This window comes from Halichoeres trimaculatus, unplaced genomic scaffold (assembly GCF_033239565.1).
Source record: "Halichoeres trimaculatus isolate MK-OKI-2021-1 unplaced genomic scaffold, fHalTri1.1 fHalTri1_scaffold_3, whole genome shotgun sequence".
Classification (NCBI taxonomy): domain Eukaryota; kingdom Metazoa; phylum Chordata; class Actinopteri; order Labriformes; family Labridae; genus Halichoeres; species Halichoeres trimaculatus.
The window spans coordinates 12,933,643-12,956,146 of record NW_027437181.1 but is presented as its reverse complement, the minus strand read 5'-3'; the positions used below and the strand labels follow the sequence as shown (position 1 = coordinate 12,956,146).

Genomic DNA, 22,504 nt, shown 5'->3' with positions numbered 1-22,504 from the left:
CATTTGTAAGCGTGTTTTAATTTGCACCAAGAGCCGTGTCAAAGACAATTTTGTGTTTTTACTGCAGAAGAGACAAAGTTTCACCCATCTATGTATCCAGATAGCAATGAGCACATGTGCAGTGTAGAGAAAAGAAACTGAAACTTAAATATCAATCTCATCACCAAAGTATTGTTCATTACTGACCATGAAATCAATATATCTATAATTTAGATTGATTGGTAAAACAATACTCATAACAATAATGAATGGATCAAAGAGCCGCACACTGAAAGGCAAAGAGCTGCATGTAGCTTGTGAGCCGCAGGTTGGCCACCCCCTGGGTTAACATAGGCAAGCAGCAGACAAAAAAATAAATATATATCTGTTGGTGACAGCCAGGAAATCTATGCTCACTACATGTAAAACTTGCAAAAGCCTTTGTAACCCACGTTGATTTCAGGAACCATTTGAATTTTTTACTTGTGCAAATTGTTAAAAAGTTAGGGTAATTTAAAGAGCACTTGTAAAATGGGAGCACTGGCACAGCAAAGCGGTAGGTAAAAGTGAAGGAGTCATTTTCTAAAATCCAACAAAGACTTTTTTAAGTACAATGAATTGTATCTCTAGCTACCTTCAGTAAGAGTGCGACTGTCCAAAGTGTGTACAGATTCAGCTGATGTTAAATGTTTAACCCAACTTCTGGTTTTGCAAAATCTGGACCCTTACCCTTTATGTAAATCAGTTAAGGGCACAATCCACATGGATCTCTTGGTGATACAGTTTGTGTTAATATTCAGTTACTATTTGATAATCATCTTAGAGCTCCAGTAAGGAACTGTCTGTTCATTCTAATTTAGGCGAACAAAGAGATGCAAGTTCCCTTCCCTGACCTTGCTCTCTTGCAATCATATTAGTAAGAATAATTTTTTGAAAGTCTCATCCTGTTGTTTTGAAACATCTTTTATTAACTGTGAATATTGATACAATAACAGAATATCCATACATAATATAAGCCTTGCTGATGGGTTTTTTTTGGTCAACTTCCATCTCATAGGAGCTGTAAAGAAATAAGAAATCAAATTTGTTGCCATCTTATATTTTGGTGTCCAGTCTACGATTGTATTTTGATTTACTGAGGTGTCCTTTTCTTGTAGCATGAACTGCTACTGCTGTGCAGAGACTTTGTGCATCTGCTGGAGAGGAAGTGTATAGCTTGTTTACCAGAGGGCTTTAACTGGAAGCTGCTGACACAGCAATACAGCAGGTATGTATCACTGAAGATGAGGATAACATATTGTCCAAAACAAGAGATCAAAGAGGCTAAAAAGCTTTGCAGATCAAATATAACACTTTATTTTCAAGTTCAGTTTAAACATCTGCCTAGAGGCATCACAGTATGGCATGTTTTCATGTAGAAAATACAATGACAATATTTCTGGCACAGTCAAAAAAAACAGCATGACGTTACAGTACAGACAGCTATAAAGATAATTCAACATCCCAGCTTCACAACAACATTATTCAGAGTAAGTGCTGATACTAGATATGTCAGAAATAGTAGCACACATTTTAAAACACTAGCTACAGAATAAGTAGATTATCACTGACTTGGTAATAGTAACTTCAGTAATCTAGACTGTGTGAGGTAAAAGATTTACTCCAGGTGTGTGTTGAGGAGCAGGTAGGTGGTAACGAAGCTGCTTCCAGAAGGACGATGAGAGCGACGTAGAGTGTTTGCCTTTCCAGGTGACACAGTCTCCAGCCTTACTGAGGAGCTGCAGGGCCTCAGGCACAGAGCCAGACTTCGACACTTTGTTCGACTCAGTTTCTATAAAAACCAAGCGAGTCTCTTTTTCAACAAGGGCTGAGTGGATGACACTCAGCAGGCCAGATCCAAGACCAGGATCTGGAGAGGTGGGAACCAGAACCACGGTGCTGCTCTGCTCTATGCAGTCCAAGACTGCTTCTGCAACAGCTGAAAGGACAAAAGAGTACAAATTGACAACTTAATCATGAAGATTTTTTTTTTTACAGTATTTTTTAAATACATACCCTTTCCTGGTAAAATGTCACGATCCTGCAGACAGAGACTGTAACCAAATTTCTCCTCCAAAGCACTCCTCAGCCATTCTCTATCCTCTTCATTTAGTCCTGTGTCTGTGTCGCTCTTGTAAAACATCAAAAAGGCATCATAGCTCTTTCCATCTAAGCAGAAAAAAGTAAGAAAACAGCTTTTTTTTTCTACAGTCCAAAACACAAGGATTCTCAACAAAGGGGCTGAGTTGACAGGGATCCCCTGTGACTGATATACTCACTAATGACAAATCCCCGGTCCAACAAACAAACAAAAATCATTTTTAACACAAAAAGGAAAAATAAATACCTGAAGTGTTCCTGTGGCAGCCGAGAGTGTCTCGCAGGAAAAGAGTGATGCTAATTTTGAACTTTACATAGACAACTGAGATCACAACCATCACCACCGCAGTGCAGACAACGCCAACAGCCAGTGAAACGTAAGAGGGACGAGCTGAAGTGAAACAGAGGAAATCAGAGCAATTTCAAAACTCTGCAGTAGTGTGAACATGAATTTAAAAATAGAAGCTGCTTAAAAAAAACTTGATGTTACTGCAGCTCTATAACAGAAAACCACTGCACACACATGAGAAACATCTGTCCATCTTGTTTACCTTTTTGGGCCAGGGTGATGTTGACAACACTTGATAGTTGTTCAACAGACTCCAGTTTACAGGAATAGTTTTTAGATAAATCCGCTTCAGTTACTTTTTTGATGACAAGTGATGCTGTAATGTTCATTCCTCTGAAAAAATGTAAAAATAGATTTATGATTGTGGTCAGAAGTTCTCAGTCTGAATTTCAAGAGGGGTGAACTTAGAAGAAATATGATGGCAAATTCAAAAATTGAAATTCACCCTTTTCCCTTTATTCATTTATTTATTTATTGGGCTTTATGTCAGTGTTCCTTTTTCGTCTACGTGATTCCTTTATGATTAGATTTTGTGGTCTTTTTTTTAGCGTATTTAGCTTATTTCTCAAGAGCAGTTTTTCATTGCTGATCTTTTTAGTTTTGCTTTCTGTGAGTAACCTGAAACATATCAAATCTCTTTTTTTATCTCCAAGGTATCTCTAAGGTATTTCCAACTTCTTTGCACTGGAAGGGCTAGAGTCAACTGCCCTATGACATGATTCACAGCACCAAGAAAAATAAAACACTGTATCAGAAAAGATACTTGAACTGTTTCACCTTGATGCAGAAATAGTTGTCACATTGTAGAAAACTCGCAAGCTTTCATTGGTGTACAGTAATTTTCCACTCAACCAGACCAGGGAATCAAAGGGTGAAAACACAACAGCTTTGCAAGGAATCACAACCGTTGAGTCTGGAAAAAAAAGTGAAACAGAAGATATAAGATTAGTCACCAAGAAAAAGGTAAACGCTAGTAAGAGTGGAACTTAAAACTCACCCAAATCGACATGAAAGACATCATTGTGGTGGGGGTAAATGATGTCAGCAGCTTCCCCAGATTTTTCTGTGGAAAAAGAGAAAACTTCAAAAAGAGACTTCTGGAGAAACAGGAGATGTGACAAATATGAACCAATTTTTACCATGTGGTTGAACATCAAGCTCCACTGTGAAGAACATGTTGTATTTTTGATTGAGGTACAGGTATGGTCTGGTACAGGTGTAGACACCTTGGTCTTTCTCCTCCACACTTGAAAAGAAACCGTTCTTTGGATCTGACTCTCCTTTCTATGCCATAGGAATGACAGTGAAATAATTAGAGTTATAAAAATAAATGGTTATATTATATGTGAGTAATTGAAACCATGCAGGCAGAAGTGCAAGACAGAAGAATCTCTTAGTCACACATCTGGATACTACTGATTAAATACCTTGTGCCACACAATGTCATTACTGGTGATATTTGGTGTGTCGGCATCAGGGATGTTAACATCAGGGCAATCCAACGTGCAGGACTCTTCTGTGTAACATGTTCTGGAGTACATTGTCCTCTCTTCATACTCTCTGCTTTCTGTTGTGTAAACTCTCAGACTGGACCAGAACTGTCTGCTGGGAGTCCTGCCATGCCTTCAAAAAAAGACAAAAAAGATAATTTTCACATTTGAATCCAAATTGGCAGCAGAATATTAACAGACTTTATTGATCTGTGTGTGGACTGCCCTGCTGGGGTCTGCATCGTGCCTGCTGCAATCTTGAATATTTGGAAAACAGAATGACAATATTCAGACCACAGGATGGAGCTTGGTAGATTATGTAATGATACATCTCTATTTCGAGTGAGATGATGACAAGTTTTTATAATTTAATATGACCTAAAGCAAACCATGTCTTGCCTTCTATTACTGCCAACATGACCATAGTTGATGAAATTAGCATCATAAATTTCTGCAGACTTTCCTACCCAGAGCTCAGTGCACGTTAAATATAAAAAATTTAGGAATTTCAAAGCAGTTGCCACTGATTCTTGGTTTAAAAAAGGCGCATCAATATATATTTTTTGTCATATTTTCATCGCTTTGTTGGTACCATTCAGATGTAGAAAGAGCAAATGAACACATTATTGTAGAAGAGGCTGAACTTTACCTTTGAGAGCATGAGTAATTCCCCTGATGGTTCACAGTAGTATTGAGTATAATAAGGCTCCACCTGTAAAGCAGCACACCCATCCGCTTCTGCTCTGCTGAGGACATGTTGCTGTTCAGCTCTCTGCCCTCAGGGTCGGTCCAGATCAGTTTTGGACCACTTTGAGTTTCTTCCTTGAAACATTTACAATGTAGCGCCACCATCTCACCAGACTTAATACATATGTCTTTGGGTGTGGAACATGCACCTGCTAATACACATCAAAAGCTTTGGTTAATGTGAGAAACTATAACATAGTTTTGGATGGCTAGTTATAGCTTGTTTCTTACAGAAATGTGAATGATAAGGGTGCTTGCATAATCAAAGTATCAGCGGTCTTCTTAATAGTGAGGAAACATGATTAACAGCTGGATTCTGCAATTCTGCAATTTGCAAACAATGACCCTCAAAATTGTGTCCCTTGCTGGATTGCTTGACTATTTTTGCAACTATATATATAAACTTCCTTGAAGAATAAATATACCTAAACCAACTTCCAAATAACACTTGGTGTTTAGTGGCTACCTCTGGTTTAGCTGTGATACAGTGCTGGAATGACACTTCTTTGACCACATCCTGAGTGTGACATGGTCTTATGATTTAGAAGACAGAAGATCCTTTTGCACGTATCAGCAATAATTACTCCAATACAGGGAAGTCGACCAAAATAGATGGCTTTACTGTCGTTGTCCTTTTACAAGGAAATTCCTCTGCACTGTGTGTAAGGAGAAATGAGCCAGTGTTGTGTATTACACAAATGTGAAATATTGATTAGTGTAATATTTGTAATATTTTGCACTTTACAGCAAAGCACTAAGAATTTTCAAACACAATTTTTTATTTTCCTTTCTAATGTTTAACAACTAGGTGTTTCACATTTTAAGCTTTCTTATTTCTTATCATTTAGATGTAAATTATCTTACTCCATGTATAAAAAGATAGTCAGTTACTTTCAAGGTTGAGCCAAAATACTTAACAATGCAAGGATTACAACATCTTGCAAAATGTCAATATGGTGTCATAAAATGAATAGCTCCAAGTCATCAGTTCTTTTACTTAAGTAACATTTGTGTAATATAATACCAGTGCTTTTACCGTCACTGATTATTTGCAGTAACAGTAAACCTGTTCCCCTAACGTCTGACTCATATGATATTCCATGATAAAACATAAAATCAGATGAAAAGAAACACTTTTAGTTTAACGACACAGTGACAGTTTTCTTACCAGCTAATATCGTGCGGAGCAAACACACAGAGAGCAGAAGTGTTTTGGTTGGCATGATGACCTGCAGCAGCGCGTGCCAAACCGCTGATTCGTCGTCAGGGATCACCTCTTGCCAAGTAATCCAAAACGACGATTCAAGCGAATAAGAGTAAGACATTTCCCCAAAACGACACAGGGTGACGAAATATGAAACTTAAGGAAGAGCGTCATTTTATTTGTAGGTTGTAAACACCCACGGAATCTTCTCGAAACCATTTCTTTTCTGTAATTAGTACTCATGTTTGTACCGGTGATACACTCTTGTTGACAGTACGGTTGCATTTTCTCTTGCATAATTTATAGTTTGACAAAGAATCAAAGCCTGAAGTACTCCTTTGTGGTTTTGTGATTAACGCATTGACATTAAGACAGCACTGCTCCGAGGAAACAGACGGGGAAAATCTGCATGCCTTGTACATGTTCATATATGAAGTAGGGATCAGTGACTAACTTATTTTCTGTTAGAGAATAGATTCATCCTCTGCACACTCATTCACCCTCTGTACACTTTCAGGGACATCAGGTACAGACGGATTAGTGTTTTTTTTTTTTTTTTTTTTTTTTTTACAGATAAAGTCACAGATAGAGACACTTAAACAGGAAATAGGGTAGACGGATCATCAACACGCTTTCAGAAAGGAGTGCGATAAGAGAGATAGACTTTTTTTTTCTTATTCAAAGGCCAAGGTCTGGACCTGAGTCTTTGGGCTGAAGCAGTCGGTTTTTTTTTTACCCACAACACACAGATAAGATAGTCTTCCTGGCTACTACACGGTAACCGATAGTTTCTTTTTCTGGGTATTTTAGGGCACGCACTCTCTGAAGCCACAGCAGAAATGAAACTTTACTCATGTTGAAACTAAAAACCTCGACCTTTAGGACAAACCAATGGTTTATGTTTACTTTACCACAAAGTCACATCTTTATGAACCAACTCATCCGCCGTCACTGTGTTTGTGTTAGTTTAAACAGAAGTCTGGGACACAAACCACTGACATAAACAGACTGGGAGTAGCACTTGTAATAGTAATAATAATAATAACAATAGTAATAAAATTAGTAATTATAATAATAATAATAATAATAATAATAATAATAATAATAATAATAATAATAATGATAATAATAATAAATGTGATGCCTTAAAAATCCCTTCAAAAGTTGGCTACAGTCAACAGAAGTAATAGCACAGGAATCCATGGTCAAACATTTCTTAAGAAACAGGTCCTGGTGTGAAAATAGGCTGCTGCTGACACTTTGAGAAACAATATTTCTTTGCTGCCTCCATGTGGCCAAATGACATGCTGTAGGTGTATATACCATAGACATAATTTTATGAAGTTGAATACTTTTTTAACAAATTACATAGCCAGTACTGAAACTGTGATTATGTACTCTCTTTGATTACCTTTCTATGATGTGGTAATTTTGTGCCATTCTCATACGACAAATTGAATGAAATCGGTGTTTTTGCTAGAAAAGTAGGTCAGGTAACAGGAAGAAAATAGTCCTTTTCTCAAGCAGATATTTATTTATTTGTTTGAATAATCAATAAGCATATCATCATTGTCATTCACTTTATTTACAACTGTGCAACTTGGTTCCCAGTAATAGCCTTGAGTGAAGAAAAGTGAAGGAAGATCAATCTTTTGAAGCTGCACTTGATCATTTTCTACCACTGGGTGGCATAAAAAATCAACAAACCCACATTTACAGTGCCCTAATTATTTAATCAAAAAACAATGGCCCATGTGTTCCCCCCAAAGTGATGAATACAGTCACTTGTCTTCTAGCCACTTGTAGTTTTAACCAAGAATTGAGAAACACACGTTAAGCTGACAAGTAATCCAGTCATGATTCTCTTTACTCTGAGTAAATATTTGATGTTTCTTTCTCTGGCTTATCACGGCCCCTTTGCCTCAGTGGGTTGACGGAGACAGTGAGTCACCAATGACAAAGGTAAGTTGAAAATACAGCCTCTACTTCATTATAAATTAGAAGAAAAATGTTACAACTGACTACATAGTTATCCCTTGTTAACGTAAGTATTTTAACACAAGATACATAAATAGATACAAGTTTAAGTGTAATGATGCAATCTAAACTGGAGAAGCATATAAGCACACTATTGTTGCTACTGACTTAAGTGAAAACATCACTACTTTTCCCCTAAGTCTTCTCATGTTTGGTCACAGTGGTTTGAGCATGGCTGCTTCAACTCAATAAGTGTAATTAGAAGGTAAAAAAACAACTTAAAATCTGTGATCTGTGATATTGTTCTGACTCTTCTGAATAGCTCAGCAGTTACTGTCTGGAGCATTTTTTTTTTATAAGAGCCCCTCTCTTGTCATATGTTGTGGAGCAGCTAAATAACAGCTTAGCTCTTTCCAGAAGGAGGAGTGTTTGTCTCTCCAGATTACCGAGTGTCCAGCCTCACTAAGAGGCTGCAAAGCTTCAGGAACTGAACCTGATTCAGTTTTGATGAAAACTAAGCGAGTCTGCTGCTTCACAAGAGATGCATGGATTTCTTTGAGCAGGTCGGACCCAATACCAGGAACAGTTGTTGTAGGAATCAGAACCACAGTCCGACTCTGTGCAATGCAATCTAACACAGACTCTGCTGCATCTGCAAGGAACAACATGATACATTCATTTATCATGCAACTTTGATATTTTATTTTGATATTTTGTAACTGTTGTAAGATGTTCTCATCACCAGTCTGGTAGCTTACCTTTTCCTGGTCGGGCATTACGATTTTGGGGGCAAAGACTGTAACCCTTCTCTTTCAAATTGCTCTCCAGCCACTCTTTGTTCTCCACAGTCAGTCCTGTGTCCGTTTCACTCTTGTAGTACATCAAAAAGGCATCATGGCTTCTTCCATCTAGGCAGTTAACAGAGAAAAGCAGCTCTATGTCAGTGCTCTGACATATGATGCAGGTAAAGACAACATGGCTGGCTACATTTACAATTTAATTCAGGAGGAAAATATGTGTAATGAAAAAAATGAAGTTTGACCCCCACCTGGGATGCTGCGACAGCAACAAAAAGTGCCTTGCAGGACAAGGTGTATGTCCTTTCTGAACTTCACAAAAGCAACTGCTATTACAAAAACTATCATTCCCGTCATGGCCACGATGCCAGTGACCAGGGTGAGGGACAGTGGAGATGCTGTAGGGACAAAACGGGCACTTAACCCCCCAAAATGATAATCTATACCTCATGTAGTAAACAGAGCATATTCAAAGATATGTTCTCAAGGGTAAGGCTGACAGCTGAATTTAAAAGGGAAACCAACAGATCTTCTAATTTGAGAATCTGTTAAGTATGGGCCAAAATATTGGTTGGTGGAAGCCTTCTGGTTTCTACTTGTTATCAGATTACCGTAGTTTCAATTATAACATTTCTGAGGAGAAATTGGCCGTATGCAGGAAAATAGTTTGCTGTGTACCATTTGTCTTTAAACAGATTTCTACAAATGAATAAAAAAATGTTGGTGAACAAAGTTATAGGTGATAAAACACACAATATACTGGCCATCAGCCCAAGGAGCTGAGTTATAATCAGATAATGGATTGACTGGTTTTAGGGATCCTATAATAAACAATAGCTGAAATAGTTAAGCAAAGATTCTGTATATCAGATCATCTTGTTTACCTTTTTTGGCCAACGTGATGGTGACAAAGCTTGCTGGTTGATCAACAGACTCCAGTTTACAAGTGTAACTTTTGGAAAGATCCTCTTTGGAAACTTTTCTAAAAACTAAAGATGCAGTCATCTTTGTTCCTTCAGCATTTTGTTCTCTGTTAAGAAACAAACAAGTTTTATTCAAAAAAGATAAAGAATATCTGCTCTTTTATCCTCTTCCATCCTTATCCCATAAGGTGTTTACCGTGTATAGTTGTAGAAAACTGGTAAGCTGTTGTTGCTCTCCACAAATGAAGTTCCACTCAACCAAAACACATCATCGAAGTCAGAGTACACAACAGCTTTACATTCAATCACCACTGTTGTGTCTGGGAAAACACACATATTTGATTTGAAATACATAGCTGAGTACATGTTTGTAAATGTATCAAAAAAACAACATGGGAAACTTACCCAAAGCTACATAAATCACATCATCATTGTGTGGTGAAAGTATCTCTGCCTTCCCAGATATAACTGCAAAAACAAGAGTAAATGTGTGACAAACAAGTAAGAAGATAGTTCTTTCTCCTAAAAAAGAATCAAATCAAGAAAGAGGATGACTTACTGCCTGGTTGGACATCGAGGATCACTGAAAAAGTCACGTTATAGACTTTATCATGACACAGGTAAGATCTGGTACAGGTGTATACACCATGGTCATCCTCCTCCACACTTGGAAAGAAATTCTGTTTTGGTGATGACTCTCCTTTCTGCACAATAAAGAGATTTTTTAAGAGTTTATTGAGTGACAAATATTTTTTTTTAAAGAGAGCATGATAAATCCTCTAACATCTCACACTAAAAAAAAAAGGTGTTCAATACCTTGTACCAGATGATGCCATTACTGGTGATATTTGGTGTGTCGTTATCAGGGATATTAACATCTGGGCAGTACAACATGCAGGACTCTTGTGAGTAACAAGTTGTAGAGTATGTGGTCCTCTCTTCATACTCTCTGCTCTGCGTTGTGTAAACTCTCAGACTGAACCAGGTCTGTCTGCTGGGAGTTCTGACATTTCATCACAAAGTAAAGAGAAACTTTTGTTTAGTTGTGGTGCCATTACATTCAAGAGGAGAGATGCTTTTGAGGGTAAGTCTCCAAAGTACAAATATTATTCTCTTCTTGTTTGCCATCAAGACTGATTTATGATTTGCCAACAGAGGAATGCTGTTAACAAGCTGAGGAATGTTTATACTTTACCCAAAAGAGCATGAGTAATTTCCCTGGTGGTCAACAGAAACACTCAGTATCACAAGGCTTCTCCCATGAATCAGAACTCCCATCTGACTCTGTTCAGCTGAGGACATGTTGCTGCTCAGATCCAGCTCCTGTCCAGTGTGATTGGTCCAGATCAGTTCATCCCTGCTCTGACTGAGCCCTCTGTAGTAAGGGCATTGCAGCGCCACCATCTCACCTGCCTTGATGTGGACCTCTCTGGGTCTCCATGACAGCACACCTGTGAAAGAGCATCACAGAAGCATGTTCATTTTTATGAATCATAATGACTGTATCCCATTTTCTGTCTCTTGATCTTGTGACTGCTGTGTCAAAGGATTACTGCCATTTTTCAGAGGAAGTATTTATTACCCATCATACTGTTTGTCATGTACATTAACCACAAAAAGTTTCACAACCTACACTTGTGGCCAGTTATACGTAAAACTGAATAATACAATAGAAGTATTTTACTCCTTGTTTAAACTCAGTTTAAACTCCCTGTAACATTAAACTATGGCAGTGAACATGGAAGAATGGTAAATACAAAAGTGATGCAGCAAGCTTTAAGAGTCTTTTTGCAGTGGTTGGAAAAGGTTGACCCAGTTTGATTAAATAAAGTCATGTCAGTGTCTCCTACAACATCAAGAATGGATGTAATGAGTCTTAGGATGATGAATAATAAATTGAAGAAGTTCTGGCACACAAGTTATTTTCTTTTAGGGTTTTTATGGGAATCATTTTACCTCTCTGTGATGGAGAGACCTATTAACACCCTTTGAAAAAAAAATCACCAAAAATCCAAAATTAACAAGGGACCCATTTCTGTTGAGAACTGCTGTTAAAATTAAACAGTGTTTCCCAAATAAAGATTAAACTAATCGTTTGTATAATATTAAACCAAAAGTACAAACTGTCAAAATAACAAAGATGAATATTAAGAAGCAGATAAAAAATACGTGTATCAGATTAATTAAAGTCTTTATTTATATACTATCCTGTATATTATCATCATAGAAAAGTAATAACTAAAATTAATTGTTGATAACTATTAAGTCGAGCTTTCTGATATTTTCACATATTTTTGTCAATTCCATTTTCTTACCTGTCAATATCGTCGAGAAGACCAGCAGGCGCATTTTTCCAGTCTGATACAACTTCACAACAGATTGAATTGGTAAGTCATCGCTCGACTTGCCCGGACACACGCTTTTATTAGCTGGTGAAAAGGTGAGTCACAAAATCATGTGGCGACATAACCCCTTTGATCGACAACGTGAAAGACCTCACAAACCGAAAGTGAAACTGGAAGAGTAGGACACGTAGATAAACACTGGGTGAACTTAATACACACAACACTTCCTAAATGGCGTTTGGGAGAAAGAGATAAGCACGTTCAGTTTTGTGTTACTCGTGATGTTGTTGGCTATTACAAGCCTGGTTTATTCTGTACTCTTTAAAAAACACGGACAACAGCAGCTTCCTTTTCTTTTCTTACTCAAATTACCGTCTGTTTTAAAGTGAAAGTTACAGGTGACTTGAACTTGCAATCCAACATCTGGAGAAAGTTTAAAGGATAAGTTTCCAAACACTTCCAGCCCGCTTTGTTGTGGTTTCATGTCACGCGCAGAGACAGAGGCAGTACCCGAGTTGGCGCGTGCACTGAGTGCATTGCTAGAGGCAACAGTGGTTGTTGAGCGCTCGTCTTGATCTGTTGCAAGCGCAGCCAAGGAAGAAAAGACGACAGACGGCTTTGAGAAGCAAGTGTAAAACAAGACATCATCAGGACTCGTCTGACGATTTAACAGAGATGATGGACTTACTGCGAATGGTGTCAGAGGTGGACAAGCGGACTGTACCTGCTCTCTCTCAACTGTCTGAAAACGGTGGGAAAACTTTTTGTCAAGGGGTAACTGCTGTTCTGCATAATGGTAATAAAAGTGCGCATGCGCGAAACGTGACAGTACATGCATTTTTTCATAGATATCAGCTGTATTTGGGGTGATGTGTCTACCTACATTAAACGACAGTTGACCGTCTTGAAGGTTAGCCCTCTATCTATCCATCTATCCATCTATCTATCTATCTATCTATCTATCTATCTATCTATCTATCTATCTATCTATCTATCTATCTATCTATCTATCTATCTATCTATCTATCTATCTATCTATCTATCTATTTGACTGACTGACTCACAATCTGTTGTAATAGGGGGTTCACCTTGCAGGACTGGGCACCTTCACCTTCTCTCAACAGAGGTTGGACATAGGAAACAGATTCACAATGATCCAGAGACCCATCTTCCTCCTGTCGGGGAAACTAGTACAGTCTTTGGGTTTAAAGCAGGTCAGGCCACTGGCAGCAGGTGAGCCCACACCACTGAAAAACAATGTAAATGATATCTGCATGTTTTTATGCACGAATAGAAAAAAAAAGTGAAAAAAAGCCAGCTGTTAATACATTGTCTCAATGTTTTGTATGGGTGTCTGTTGCAGCATCTCACCTCCCTGTGGTGCAACTAAACTTTGCAGCTGTGTCACAGGAGACCCCTTTCAGTCGAGACATGGTTGAGGGCTGTGTCAGAGAAACTCTCCTGCTTCTCTACAGAGCTTTGGCAACTAATCAGCATGTGTTTCTCACTCTACAAGGAATTGGAGTTTTGTCCTTTAAGAATAACAAGGTGGATCTTAACCATTTAGTGGTTTGAAATAGGAAATTGTTCCTTACTAAATGTTATTTCTCATGTTTTCACCAAAAGGTGCGAATGAAGTTCAACAGAGATTTTATAAATGCCATGGATGGGGCTGGTCGGCTGCTGTTAGCCTTTAATAATGTGAGTAGAAACAAGTCAAAGAGCATTTGTATATTACTGCATATAATGAGTCCACAGTAACTTATTCACACAGATAATTGGTACTTTGCCCCTGCAGAGACCTGGGAGCAGTGTGTCGTTACTGTCCAATGGACCGTCCAGACTACTGCGGCCACAGACTGCCAACCCCGTCACTTTGCCAAGCGTCCACTCTTCTCGTTCTGACAACAAAGCCGGTGACAAAGATGCATGTAGCTCGTCACCAGCCCGAGACCAGAGGAATGCAGGAGGTGAAAGAGCGTTTTTGCACAAGGCTGACAATCTGGTGTTTGATAGCACTTTAATGAGGCTAAATTAAATGTTGAATCGAATCCAAATCTTTTCAGTGAGCGTATGCAAAGGACAAGACTTTTGTTCCTCACTGGCAGAACAGGCTCAGAGTTTTGGCAAGAGCTGTACTAATTATCCTATGGTGAAGATCATGTTAACTCTCTAACAAGCATAGTGATCACTCTGCTTTAGCTGTTTAATGGACACTTGTAGAGATATTCCTTGTTTGATTTCTTACTTGCAACCGTTTTATTTGAGGGATCAGCTGAGGTTAGTTAATCTTGTTTATCTCAGATTTGAAAGAAAGGTAAAATTGTTTTGTTATTTTAGTGTTACATGTTGAACTTTCTCTCAGTGTGTTCACTGTTCTATAGTTGAGGCTGATAGCATTTAACATTATGCTGGCATCAAGTCACACTAAGCTTTTGGTATTTGCATCCCAGGCTAACAGATTACCTGCTAAGATTCCATTTTAACATCTTACTTTCAGAAGCAAAGTGAATAGGTGAAATCCTACGACTACATTTTGTGTGCATCAGCAGGTTGAGGTGGAGCAAAGGTTTTCAGGCAACAGAAAGTAACCTCAGCTTTCACACTCAGTTTGCCTTCATTGCTCAAGTCTTGTTAAGTGATTTACAAGAGTGTATTGGGTCTAGGCATTTGAATCTGGCTATCAAAATACACCCAATAAGGTGTTATGGAGGTTAAGGTTGAACAAAGAAATAACTAAAGAATGCGCCACAACATAGAGGGTGTTGTGTGTCTCTACAGAAGATCCCCAACAGAGAGAATCTAAATCCCATCAGCCACTGCAGTCCGCCAAGATGAAAGCTGTCAGCCTGTCTGAAGAACTGAATCCAAAACCCCCAACAGAGACCACAGACAAGTACTACACACTCAAGACAAAGAAGCACACACACACACACACACACCACACACACACACACACACACACACACACACACACACACACACACACACACACACACACACACACACACACACACACACACACACACACACACACACACTCACTCTTTGGAGAGGCTCAGATTGCAGGGCACAGAGCTGCTGTTTGCAGGTAGATGAGTCTGTGAGAGCTGAGAGCTCAGCTGGGGGTCTTATTTTGTTACTGCCCTGAGGCAGCAGCCTGCTCCATGAATGATGCAACAACCACCTGTGGGACAGATTCTTTTTCTGTCATCACCCACATGTACTGTCAGTGAGTGAACACACACACAAACACACACCTGTAATCTAGGTGTGGTGGGGAAAAACCTTCATGGAAAAGGCTTTTTAAGGGACAGAGTGTCCACCAGAGACAAATCTTTACATTTACCCCTTTCTTTTTTGTTATCTTCCTTTCTAAGATCCCTCAGACTTCCCTCAGGTGTCACATGTTAAGGGAGAGAACTGGATTCCAGGGAGCTGTAACAAAATTAGGGGCCCAAAGATGACGTTACTACCACTAAATTATGGCCCCTAATTTTGTTATGAAACCCCTACAAACAGAGCCCATTTGACCACTTTCAAAATAACCCACACTGTATTTTTCTTTTAAAAAGTTTTCGTTCTTCAATCAACTTTAAATTTACTGAAAGTAAGGAAACTTTAAGATGGAATTAAAAAAAAAAGTTAAATTGAACAACACAAAGTAAGGTTAGACTAGTTTTAATACGACCCTTCAGCTGTTTGTTCAAGTGTTAACAGAGACAGCAGATCATATATCCATAGGATGGGAGTCGCAAGCCCTGGTCAGAGAACATAAGTGACCTACTGGTTGACAGCTTGGCAGCAGCTCTCTGGACCTCTTGTAGACAGTCCAGAGACAACTTGGTGAGGCAGGATGGGGTAGAATTGCAGCAGTCCTTTTGTAATAGAGTGTGCACAATCATCTTCAGGACCTGCTCACTTGCCAAAATTGACAAGTAAGCATATTCATATCAACAATGAAGAGAATTAAGAGTTAATTTACTTTATTTGAGTTAAATTTTCCTCATTTAGTTTCTGTTTTTTTTAATCAAGATATTTGCTGTTATGTTAATATTACACACAACTGGACACATAAAGTTCATTGTATCTCCTACGAGATATACAGTGAAAGGAATCAGTTTCCTTTCCCAGGCCCACTGCTGTCATCCCACCACTAGAGGTCACCCCAAAACTGGAGGAACCTCGAATGGATGTCAGCTGCTCAGGCCACACCCGTGCTGGACAGGTGAGAAACACACACTGGTGGTGTGAGAGTTCAGATCTCGTCAGACTTTATAGTTGTTTATAAAACTCATATGGGACTCACTTTCTTGGTGAACTGATTGGAAAGTTGTACTTCAGGGTGGTGGTTTAGAAAATAGGAGTCTGAAAGAATGAAGGATGAACCTTAACTCAAATCATCCAGGATGTAGAGCCTGACATTAGGTGACAAGGAGGAAGATGCCAAGCTAAAAAGAACTTGATTCTCAAAAATAGCATTTTCATGTCTTATTTATATCAGTTTTTTTTCCCTTGTGGTTATTATAGGAGTTATGCTACCTGTGTATGCAACGAGCCAAGAGAAACATCCCAGTGTATCTGAGGAAACAGCAGGAGGCTGAGGAGAGAGCTCAGGAGAAACTCTTACTGCTTCATGAGCAACAGAGAGACAAACAGTTCATGGAGGGAGAACAGGTGTGTGTGTGTGTTTGTGTTCATTGATGTGGCAAGTAAAAACCCTTACAAAACACGCGTAGCCTATATGTATTGTGTGTGTTCTTTCCACTTTTCAAAACCCCACTCTTATTTCTTTTAAAATAAGTCAAACGGAAAGGTTAATTGTGGGTCAAGTAAAAAATGAAGAGAACACACAGAATGTAGGATGTAGAAACTCTGTGTTCTGCACACCCTACAGCAGGAGATGCATAAAACTCAAACTATTATGTCAAGACAAAGGGAAAGAGGCAATAAAATCTTGTGAAATAAAAATAAAGTTTTTAACAGCTGAGAAATGAAGGGTGGATCCAGAGTGTTCAAGGTCAGAGCGCTCAGAAAGCAGCTTTGTCCTCTTAACAGCACTTGGAAGGAACTGCAGCACATGTGGGTTATTAACTTTCAGAACTGAACAACTAAAAGTCCCCTGCATGTTGTTTTTGCCAGTGTTGTTTCATCTTAAAACTGGACTGTAAAAAAGTTTATGTGCTTTATGAAACTTGGTGCTCTGGGGGTCTTTTCTTTGTCAATGTAAATAATGACAGTATGTGTTCAATCTGCAGAGAAAGTTAAATGAGCAACGAGAGCATGCCAAACAGGTTGCAACTTTCAATCTGAAAATGAATGAAGAGAAGAAAGAAAAGACATCATTTCCTATCTTTCCTGTAAGTAGAACTGTATGATAATATTATAATGCTCAAGATTTCAGCTACAGCTGCATCTTTACTCTAACCTTGGGGTTTAAAAATGTATCATCCTGATTTCAGACTTCATTCGTGTTCCCGACTCGGCCCCTGACTCCTGCTAGGAGGATTCAGCAACACCTTTACATGAATGACCTGCAGAGCCAGATAGAGAGCCGTCGACAGCACGAAGCTCTAGACCAGCAGAATCGTCTCCTCATGGAGCGCCTAGACCAGGTTCAGCTGGTTCAGGAGTGAGTTTACTACTTTCTGCTCATGTGATTCGGGCGATAACCTGCTGTGATAACTGATGTTTCATGATCAAGTGTTTGTTTTAGGTTAGCTTTGCAGAAAGCGCAGCAACTTCAACAGAAATATGAGAGGACTTCACATTACAAGAAGGCTCTGGACACTCAGGCAAGAAGTTTTCATACGTCATATCTTCTATCTTATTGTAGATTATGGCATTCCAAAAGTGCTACTTACGCTGTGTATTCTGTTCAGATTGTTTGCAGAGCTGTAGGTCAGTAGAGTATGGTTACCTCCCATCCTGTCAGTACATCACACGTCAGTGTCAGGACATCATGGAGGAAAAAAAACAAACCCTATAAGCTGCTATCAATTGTTTTTATCTCATTTGTGAGGACTACATTTTGTGTCCAGCATAAAATCAGTTGGCATAGGATGCCAAGTTAGGTACTTCTTAATTCTTATTCTCTGAATCTACAAGCACAATTTGTATCTGGCCTTTAGGAAAGTGAGACAAACTGTCTGCCTCTCAACTATGCCACCAGATTAACAAATTAGTTTTTAAACTAGTCTGTCAGCATTTTCTCCAGTCCAGACTCATTGATTAAAACTTTTTAATGAAAAACTAATCATTTTGAGTGTGGATAGTGTTGCAGGATTTAACCCATTTAGACCAGCAACATTTGCCTGTTTATCCCTTTAAGGCTCAATGTGACGTGTTGTTCAGGTCAGATGGTACCATTATTTTCAAAACACTAATAAAATGTGCTGTGATTGGCTGAAATACACATGTGGCAAAGAAAGATTAAAACATTAAAGCCCAATTTTTTTGTGACAATTCTGCTTTTTTTTTATTTTTATTTTTTGAGAAAACCTCCAGGTTTTTGGGAGTTGTGACAATCCAGGCTGAGGTTTTTTAGGGCATTTTTTTGCAGGCGTTTTAAGTAGGGGTGCACCAATATGAAAACTTCTATATTGCTAACTATTGCTGTTATGGCTGATAGCCGCTGTATACCGATATCAATATTGGTAAAAACAATCTGAAATGATGTGTCAGAGAGATCAGAGAGAAAGAGTGAGAGTGAAAGTAATCATGAGAAGAGGCGACTATGGAGAGGATCAAAGGATGGAGCGCCTGAGATGAACGTGATCAAAAAAAAGTATGTTTTGTCTGTTTCTTGGATCAAAAACAGGAAGAGAGACGTAAAAGAAGAGGGTCCACTCTTTTTACGTGGTTTTGGTGTTTACATAGTCATAGAAAACAATATAATTTAGGTCTTGAAAGATCGTTCAAGATGCTCTGAAAAAGTCAGGCAGCTAATGAGTATATATTGGCCTACTAAAACACATCTGCGGATACTGATATTGATACTGATGTATCGTGCATCCCTGGTCTTAGGCCTGAATGGGTTAAATGCTTAAACCATGAAGTCGCTCTTTAAGGAAGAGAGCCATGATTCATTTGTGCAGGTGTAACTCTCCGCTGCAAATTACAGCCCATTCTCTTCAGTTAGTGTAAAATTTGTTCCCAGAACTTCTCAGTATTTTAGAGATCAGTGACGGGAAATGAAGCAGCAAATCATTTATGAGTTTTACCTTTTGTGTGTAATAGGTTTTGTTCTGCTCCACATTGACCCCGGGGGACTCATTATTTTCCACTGCTTACTCTTTAGGTCTTTAAAATTCTTACTTTTACAAACATCTCCAGATTGCTGACTCTGTACATGAACTATTCACGGATCTGAGGATGGAGCACTGCTGTAACACTCAGGTCACAGTTTGTGATTAAGTCAGTCTAATCAAGCTTTTTCTGTCAGGCCCCCCACACTGTGAAACTCTGCATACCAAACCCAGACACACTTGGAACGTGTTTGGAAATGTTTGACACATGTTTTTATTTATACTGCTTTGTATGTGACGTCATCCATTTCATGGTTTCTGTGCTCTGGTCTCCAGGCCACTTTTCTCATCCATCAGCCCTGTCAGTATTTCATTCATTTTTTTGTAAACTGCATGTGATCAAGTTGCTATAGTTTACAAACATTTTGCCACAGTTTGTGAAACAGACCTTTTTGTGGCTGAAATAACTCCTGAATTGTCTTTAAGGTGGGAGATAAAAGGATCACAGACCCTCCACAGTGCCAGGCTGACGGCTCAGGGTTCCCTCGCTGTGAAACAGCCGCTGGCAACACTGAGAGCAGAGAGAGGGCGCAGAAGGTCATCTCTGTTTGCTTTTCACTGTTAACCTCCTGAGTGTCAGAAAAAAACTGAAACCAGAGTTGTGTAATTCCTCTCATATTTTTACTCTCTGTATTGTTTTTGTTTGTAAGCTGTAAAAGCAGGACTCAGATTCCTAATTTAGGATGGAGTTTAAACACTTGAAACATTATACAAAAAAGAGCAGGGGCGAAACGTTCAATCATGCAGAGGCATCCCCTCCGGAGGTCAGAACTACTATGTATTTAGTGTTGTGATATTTTATTGTTTGAAGGACTATAAAGGAAAGGTCAGGTAGCACTTATTTAAAAAATCAGTCTGTTTTTTTTATCTCCCAAAACAAACACATGCACAGGGTTGTAATCAACATAAACACAAAATCAAATGCCTACATAAGGTGTTCAATCCACAACATAGATAAGTGCAGAGGAGGTAAAAAGGCAGCGATTTCCCTGCTCAGATTTGTTATTACTTCTCACCTATGTGTTTCTGGTGGATAAATATATTTTTGTTTACCACACAGTGAAGTTAATGTAATGTTATTCTGTTTTAATGCAGCTCTTTCAGGTTAATCTCAGCACTGCCACACAGAGGAAAACAGAGGAACAGCACAAACGCCAAGAACAACTTGAGAGGGAAAAAGAAATGCTCAAAAACAACAAAATGGAGTGCGTAGAGTGAGGGTGGGGGGGGGGGGGGGACTAATTGATGATGCTGCAGACTTGGTCCAAAATTTCTCTCTGTAGAAACTTGGGTTGTTTGAATCACTGTTTTTTTTGTCTTGTCCAGGTTGATTTTGAGTCGTATTAATCGTTTTGAGAAGCAGCGGGACATTAATAAATCCCTCGAGGATGAGTGGAGCCGCTGTGTGAAGCTCAAACAGGAAAAAGAAGAGGAGGAGCGGTGCTTCCTGAGGTCTGTATATATAAATCTTAGTTCTCAGAGTCGTTTGTTTGTAAGATCATCAGCTAGATTACTGAAAAACTGCCTCCCAATGTTCACAAGCTTTGGTGGAGCATGGGCCAAAGAAAATCACAGTAAATTTTGCAGAACTGGATTTATGGAGTACCTAAATAGCTGCTCTGACTCATGAAAAAGAACACACAGAACTTTTGAAAGCTAATTAACATTTTACTCATGGGTTTGTTTTTGGATTTAACTGCCTATCAAAACCTCATTACTGCCTGAGCTGCAAGATCAATCTTGACCTGGATCATCCAAGCTTTACTCTGTCTCCCCATCATCAGGTCTGCTGGTGAGCTCCTGGTAGATAAGCTGTCACAGTACAGACGCTGCTGCCAGTGTAAGAGGAGGACGACAAATTGTGGAGAGAGCAACATCTGGAAAGACTCTTATTACCTCTCTGGCTCTCAGTTCATGATCTGATGAAGAGTGTAGCCCACAGGAGATTATCAGCACTCACATTCTATACAAGACCCCAACACCTGAATTTATAATCTGGTAAAAGCAGCAAAGTTGGGTGTGAGATTGTGAAGAATGTGAATTCAGACTAATCTGTGTCCCTTCAGCTGATTAGTAGTTAATGTTTGTCGTGTTGTTTTCCTTTAAATAATAGTTTTTGTCTTAGAATGTCATGTAATATTCTCACACATAGCATAGTAATAAAATGATCATGTTCTACTCTCTGACTTAAAGCTACCCATTCGTAAATCTTACAATCTTACAATCAGCTATCTTTAGAAACTGGAACAAACCACACCCCCCTTGTATCGACCAACAACTTGAGAAAAAGGTAGTTACCCATTAACTGTCTAGTGATCCCTCATAATCCCTGACAAATATTTGAGTTTGACATAGCCAGTGAACAATTTGTTCACACTGAAAGTCTAAACTACATTTGTTCAAAGTATGAATGTCTCACTCATTCCTCAAGAGAAACCACACAACTGTTGTTTGATGTTATTGTTTGATTCTTTATTTTCTTGCTTTTTAGTTTGTGAATTTATATTTTTGGTTTTTACAATGGCCAATAAAGCTATAATAGGGCTGAATAAATTAGCTTGAACTTGGAGGTTAAAGCTAATTTTCATAATCAAGGTTCACTCAGTTTATTTTAATTTTAATTGAGGAAGTTTGTCAGACTGGAAAATATGTCTTAAAGTGTAAAAGTTACAGACACAGGGGATTTCTGCTGTGTTTAACAGAGTGGCTCAGTGACAGTGAGAGGCAATGGTATGTGTTGGTCCATCCTTAGCAGTGAAATTTATTAAAAGCATGGCTGTCCTGCATCTGACCCTGGCAAGAAATGAGGGAAGCTGTCCATGCTATAATGCATATAGAGACGTACATAACAAAGGGAGATGAAAAGAAGGAGGGCCTCAACCGGGCCCCATGCTTGTGAGGAAAGAAGCAACAGAAACACAAACCAATATAAATGACTTTGGGTTTCTTCATCCATCATTAGAGGTTGAAACACTGGAGCAAAGAGAAGAGTAAGGAAAAATAAAACAAGATGCGGATGAAAGCAGGTATGTGACTTAGATATGTGAGGATGGGTTCATGCGTTGGGGAGTTTCTGTAGATGACAAATGTGTTTCAGGATCATGACTGTATTCTGGCAGTGGTCCCGGCTCTCTGTGAAGTCTGAACTCCCCTAATGAGCTCATGAAGGCTTTCTGAAGGGCTTTGTACTGAAACAGATGCACGATTAACTACCCCACACACCCCGGCTGATTGATTTACTAACGGC

At 38.9% G+C, this 22,504-nt stretch overlaps 3 protein-coding genes across 5 annotated transcripts; 1 reads left to right on the top strand and 2 right to left on the bottom strand.

Moving 5' to 3' along the window:
* Positions 1-1,074: 1,074 nt before the first annotated feature.
* LOC141788045 (X-linked interleukin-1 receptor accessory protein-like 2) lies at positions 1,075-6,392 on the bottom strand. The gene is made up of 10 exons (XM_074666863.1): positions 5,873-6,392; positions 4,607-4,856; positions 3,895-4,090; positions 3,607-3,751; positions 3,465-3,530; positions 3,245-3,380; positions 2,670-2,800; positions 2,366-2,509; positions 2,035-2,187; positions 1,075-1,957 (listed from the first exon to the last, which is right to left on the bottom strand). Exons 1-10 carry the CDS (start codon positions 6,027-6,029, stop codon positions 1,614-1,616), a joined length of 1,722 nt encoding a protein of 573 aa, XP_074522964.1. The 5' UTR covers positions 6,030-6,392; the 3' UTR covers positions 1,075-1,613.
* A 666-nt stretch (positions 6,393-7,058) lies between these two features.
* Positions 7,059-12,502, bottom strand: LOC141787365 (interleukin-18 receptor 1-like). 3 transcript variants are annotated; one of them, XM_074665651.1, is made up of 11 exons: positions 12,323-12,502; positions 11,921-12,034; positions 10,801-11,056; positions 10,422-10,608; positions 10,165-10,309; positions 10,011-10,073; positions 9,802-9,925; positions 9,567-9,712; positions 8,934-9,080; positions 8,644-8,793; positions 7,059-8,537 (listed from the first exon to the last, which is right to left on the bottom strand). In XM_074665651.1, the coding sequence occupies exons 1-11, from the start codon at positions 12,432-12,434 to the stop codon at positions 8,239-8,241; spliced, it is 1,743 nt and encodes a 580-aa protein (XP_074521752.1). In that variant the 5' UTR covers positions 12,435-12,502; the 3' UTR covers positions 7,059-8,238. The 3 variants fall into 3 exon arrangements, with proteins under 3 accessions (XP_074521752.1, XP_074521754.1, XP_074521753.1); XM_074665653.1 differs by having other exon boundaries at positions 11,921-12,502; XM_074665652.1 differs by lacking the exon at positions 8,934-9,080.
* A 74-nt stretch (positions 12,503-12,576) lies between these two features.
* LOC141787364 (coiled-coil domain-containing protein 81-like) lies at positions 12,577-21,692 on the top strand. Its single transcript, XM_074665650.1, has 16 exons — positions 12,577-12,701; positions 12,799-12,860; positions 13,030-13,183; positions 13,314-13,498; positions 13,577-13,651; positions 13,749-13,920; positions 14,732-14,846; positions 16,085-16,178; positions 16,481-16,627; positions 17,209-17,310; positions 17,413-17,582; positions 17,667-17,745; positions 19,684-19,794; positions 20,353-20,462; positions 20,584-20,709; positions 21,042-21,692. The coding sequence occupies exons 1-16, from the start codon at positions 12,626-12,628 to the stop codon at positions 21,178-21,180; spliced, it is 1,917 nt and encodes a 638-aa protein (XP_074521751.1). The 5' UTR covers positions 12,577-12,625; the 3' UTR covers positions 21,181-21,692.
* Positions 21,693-22,504: the final 812 nt, after the last annotated feature.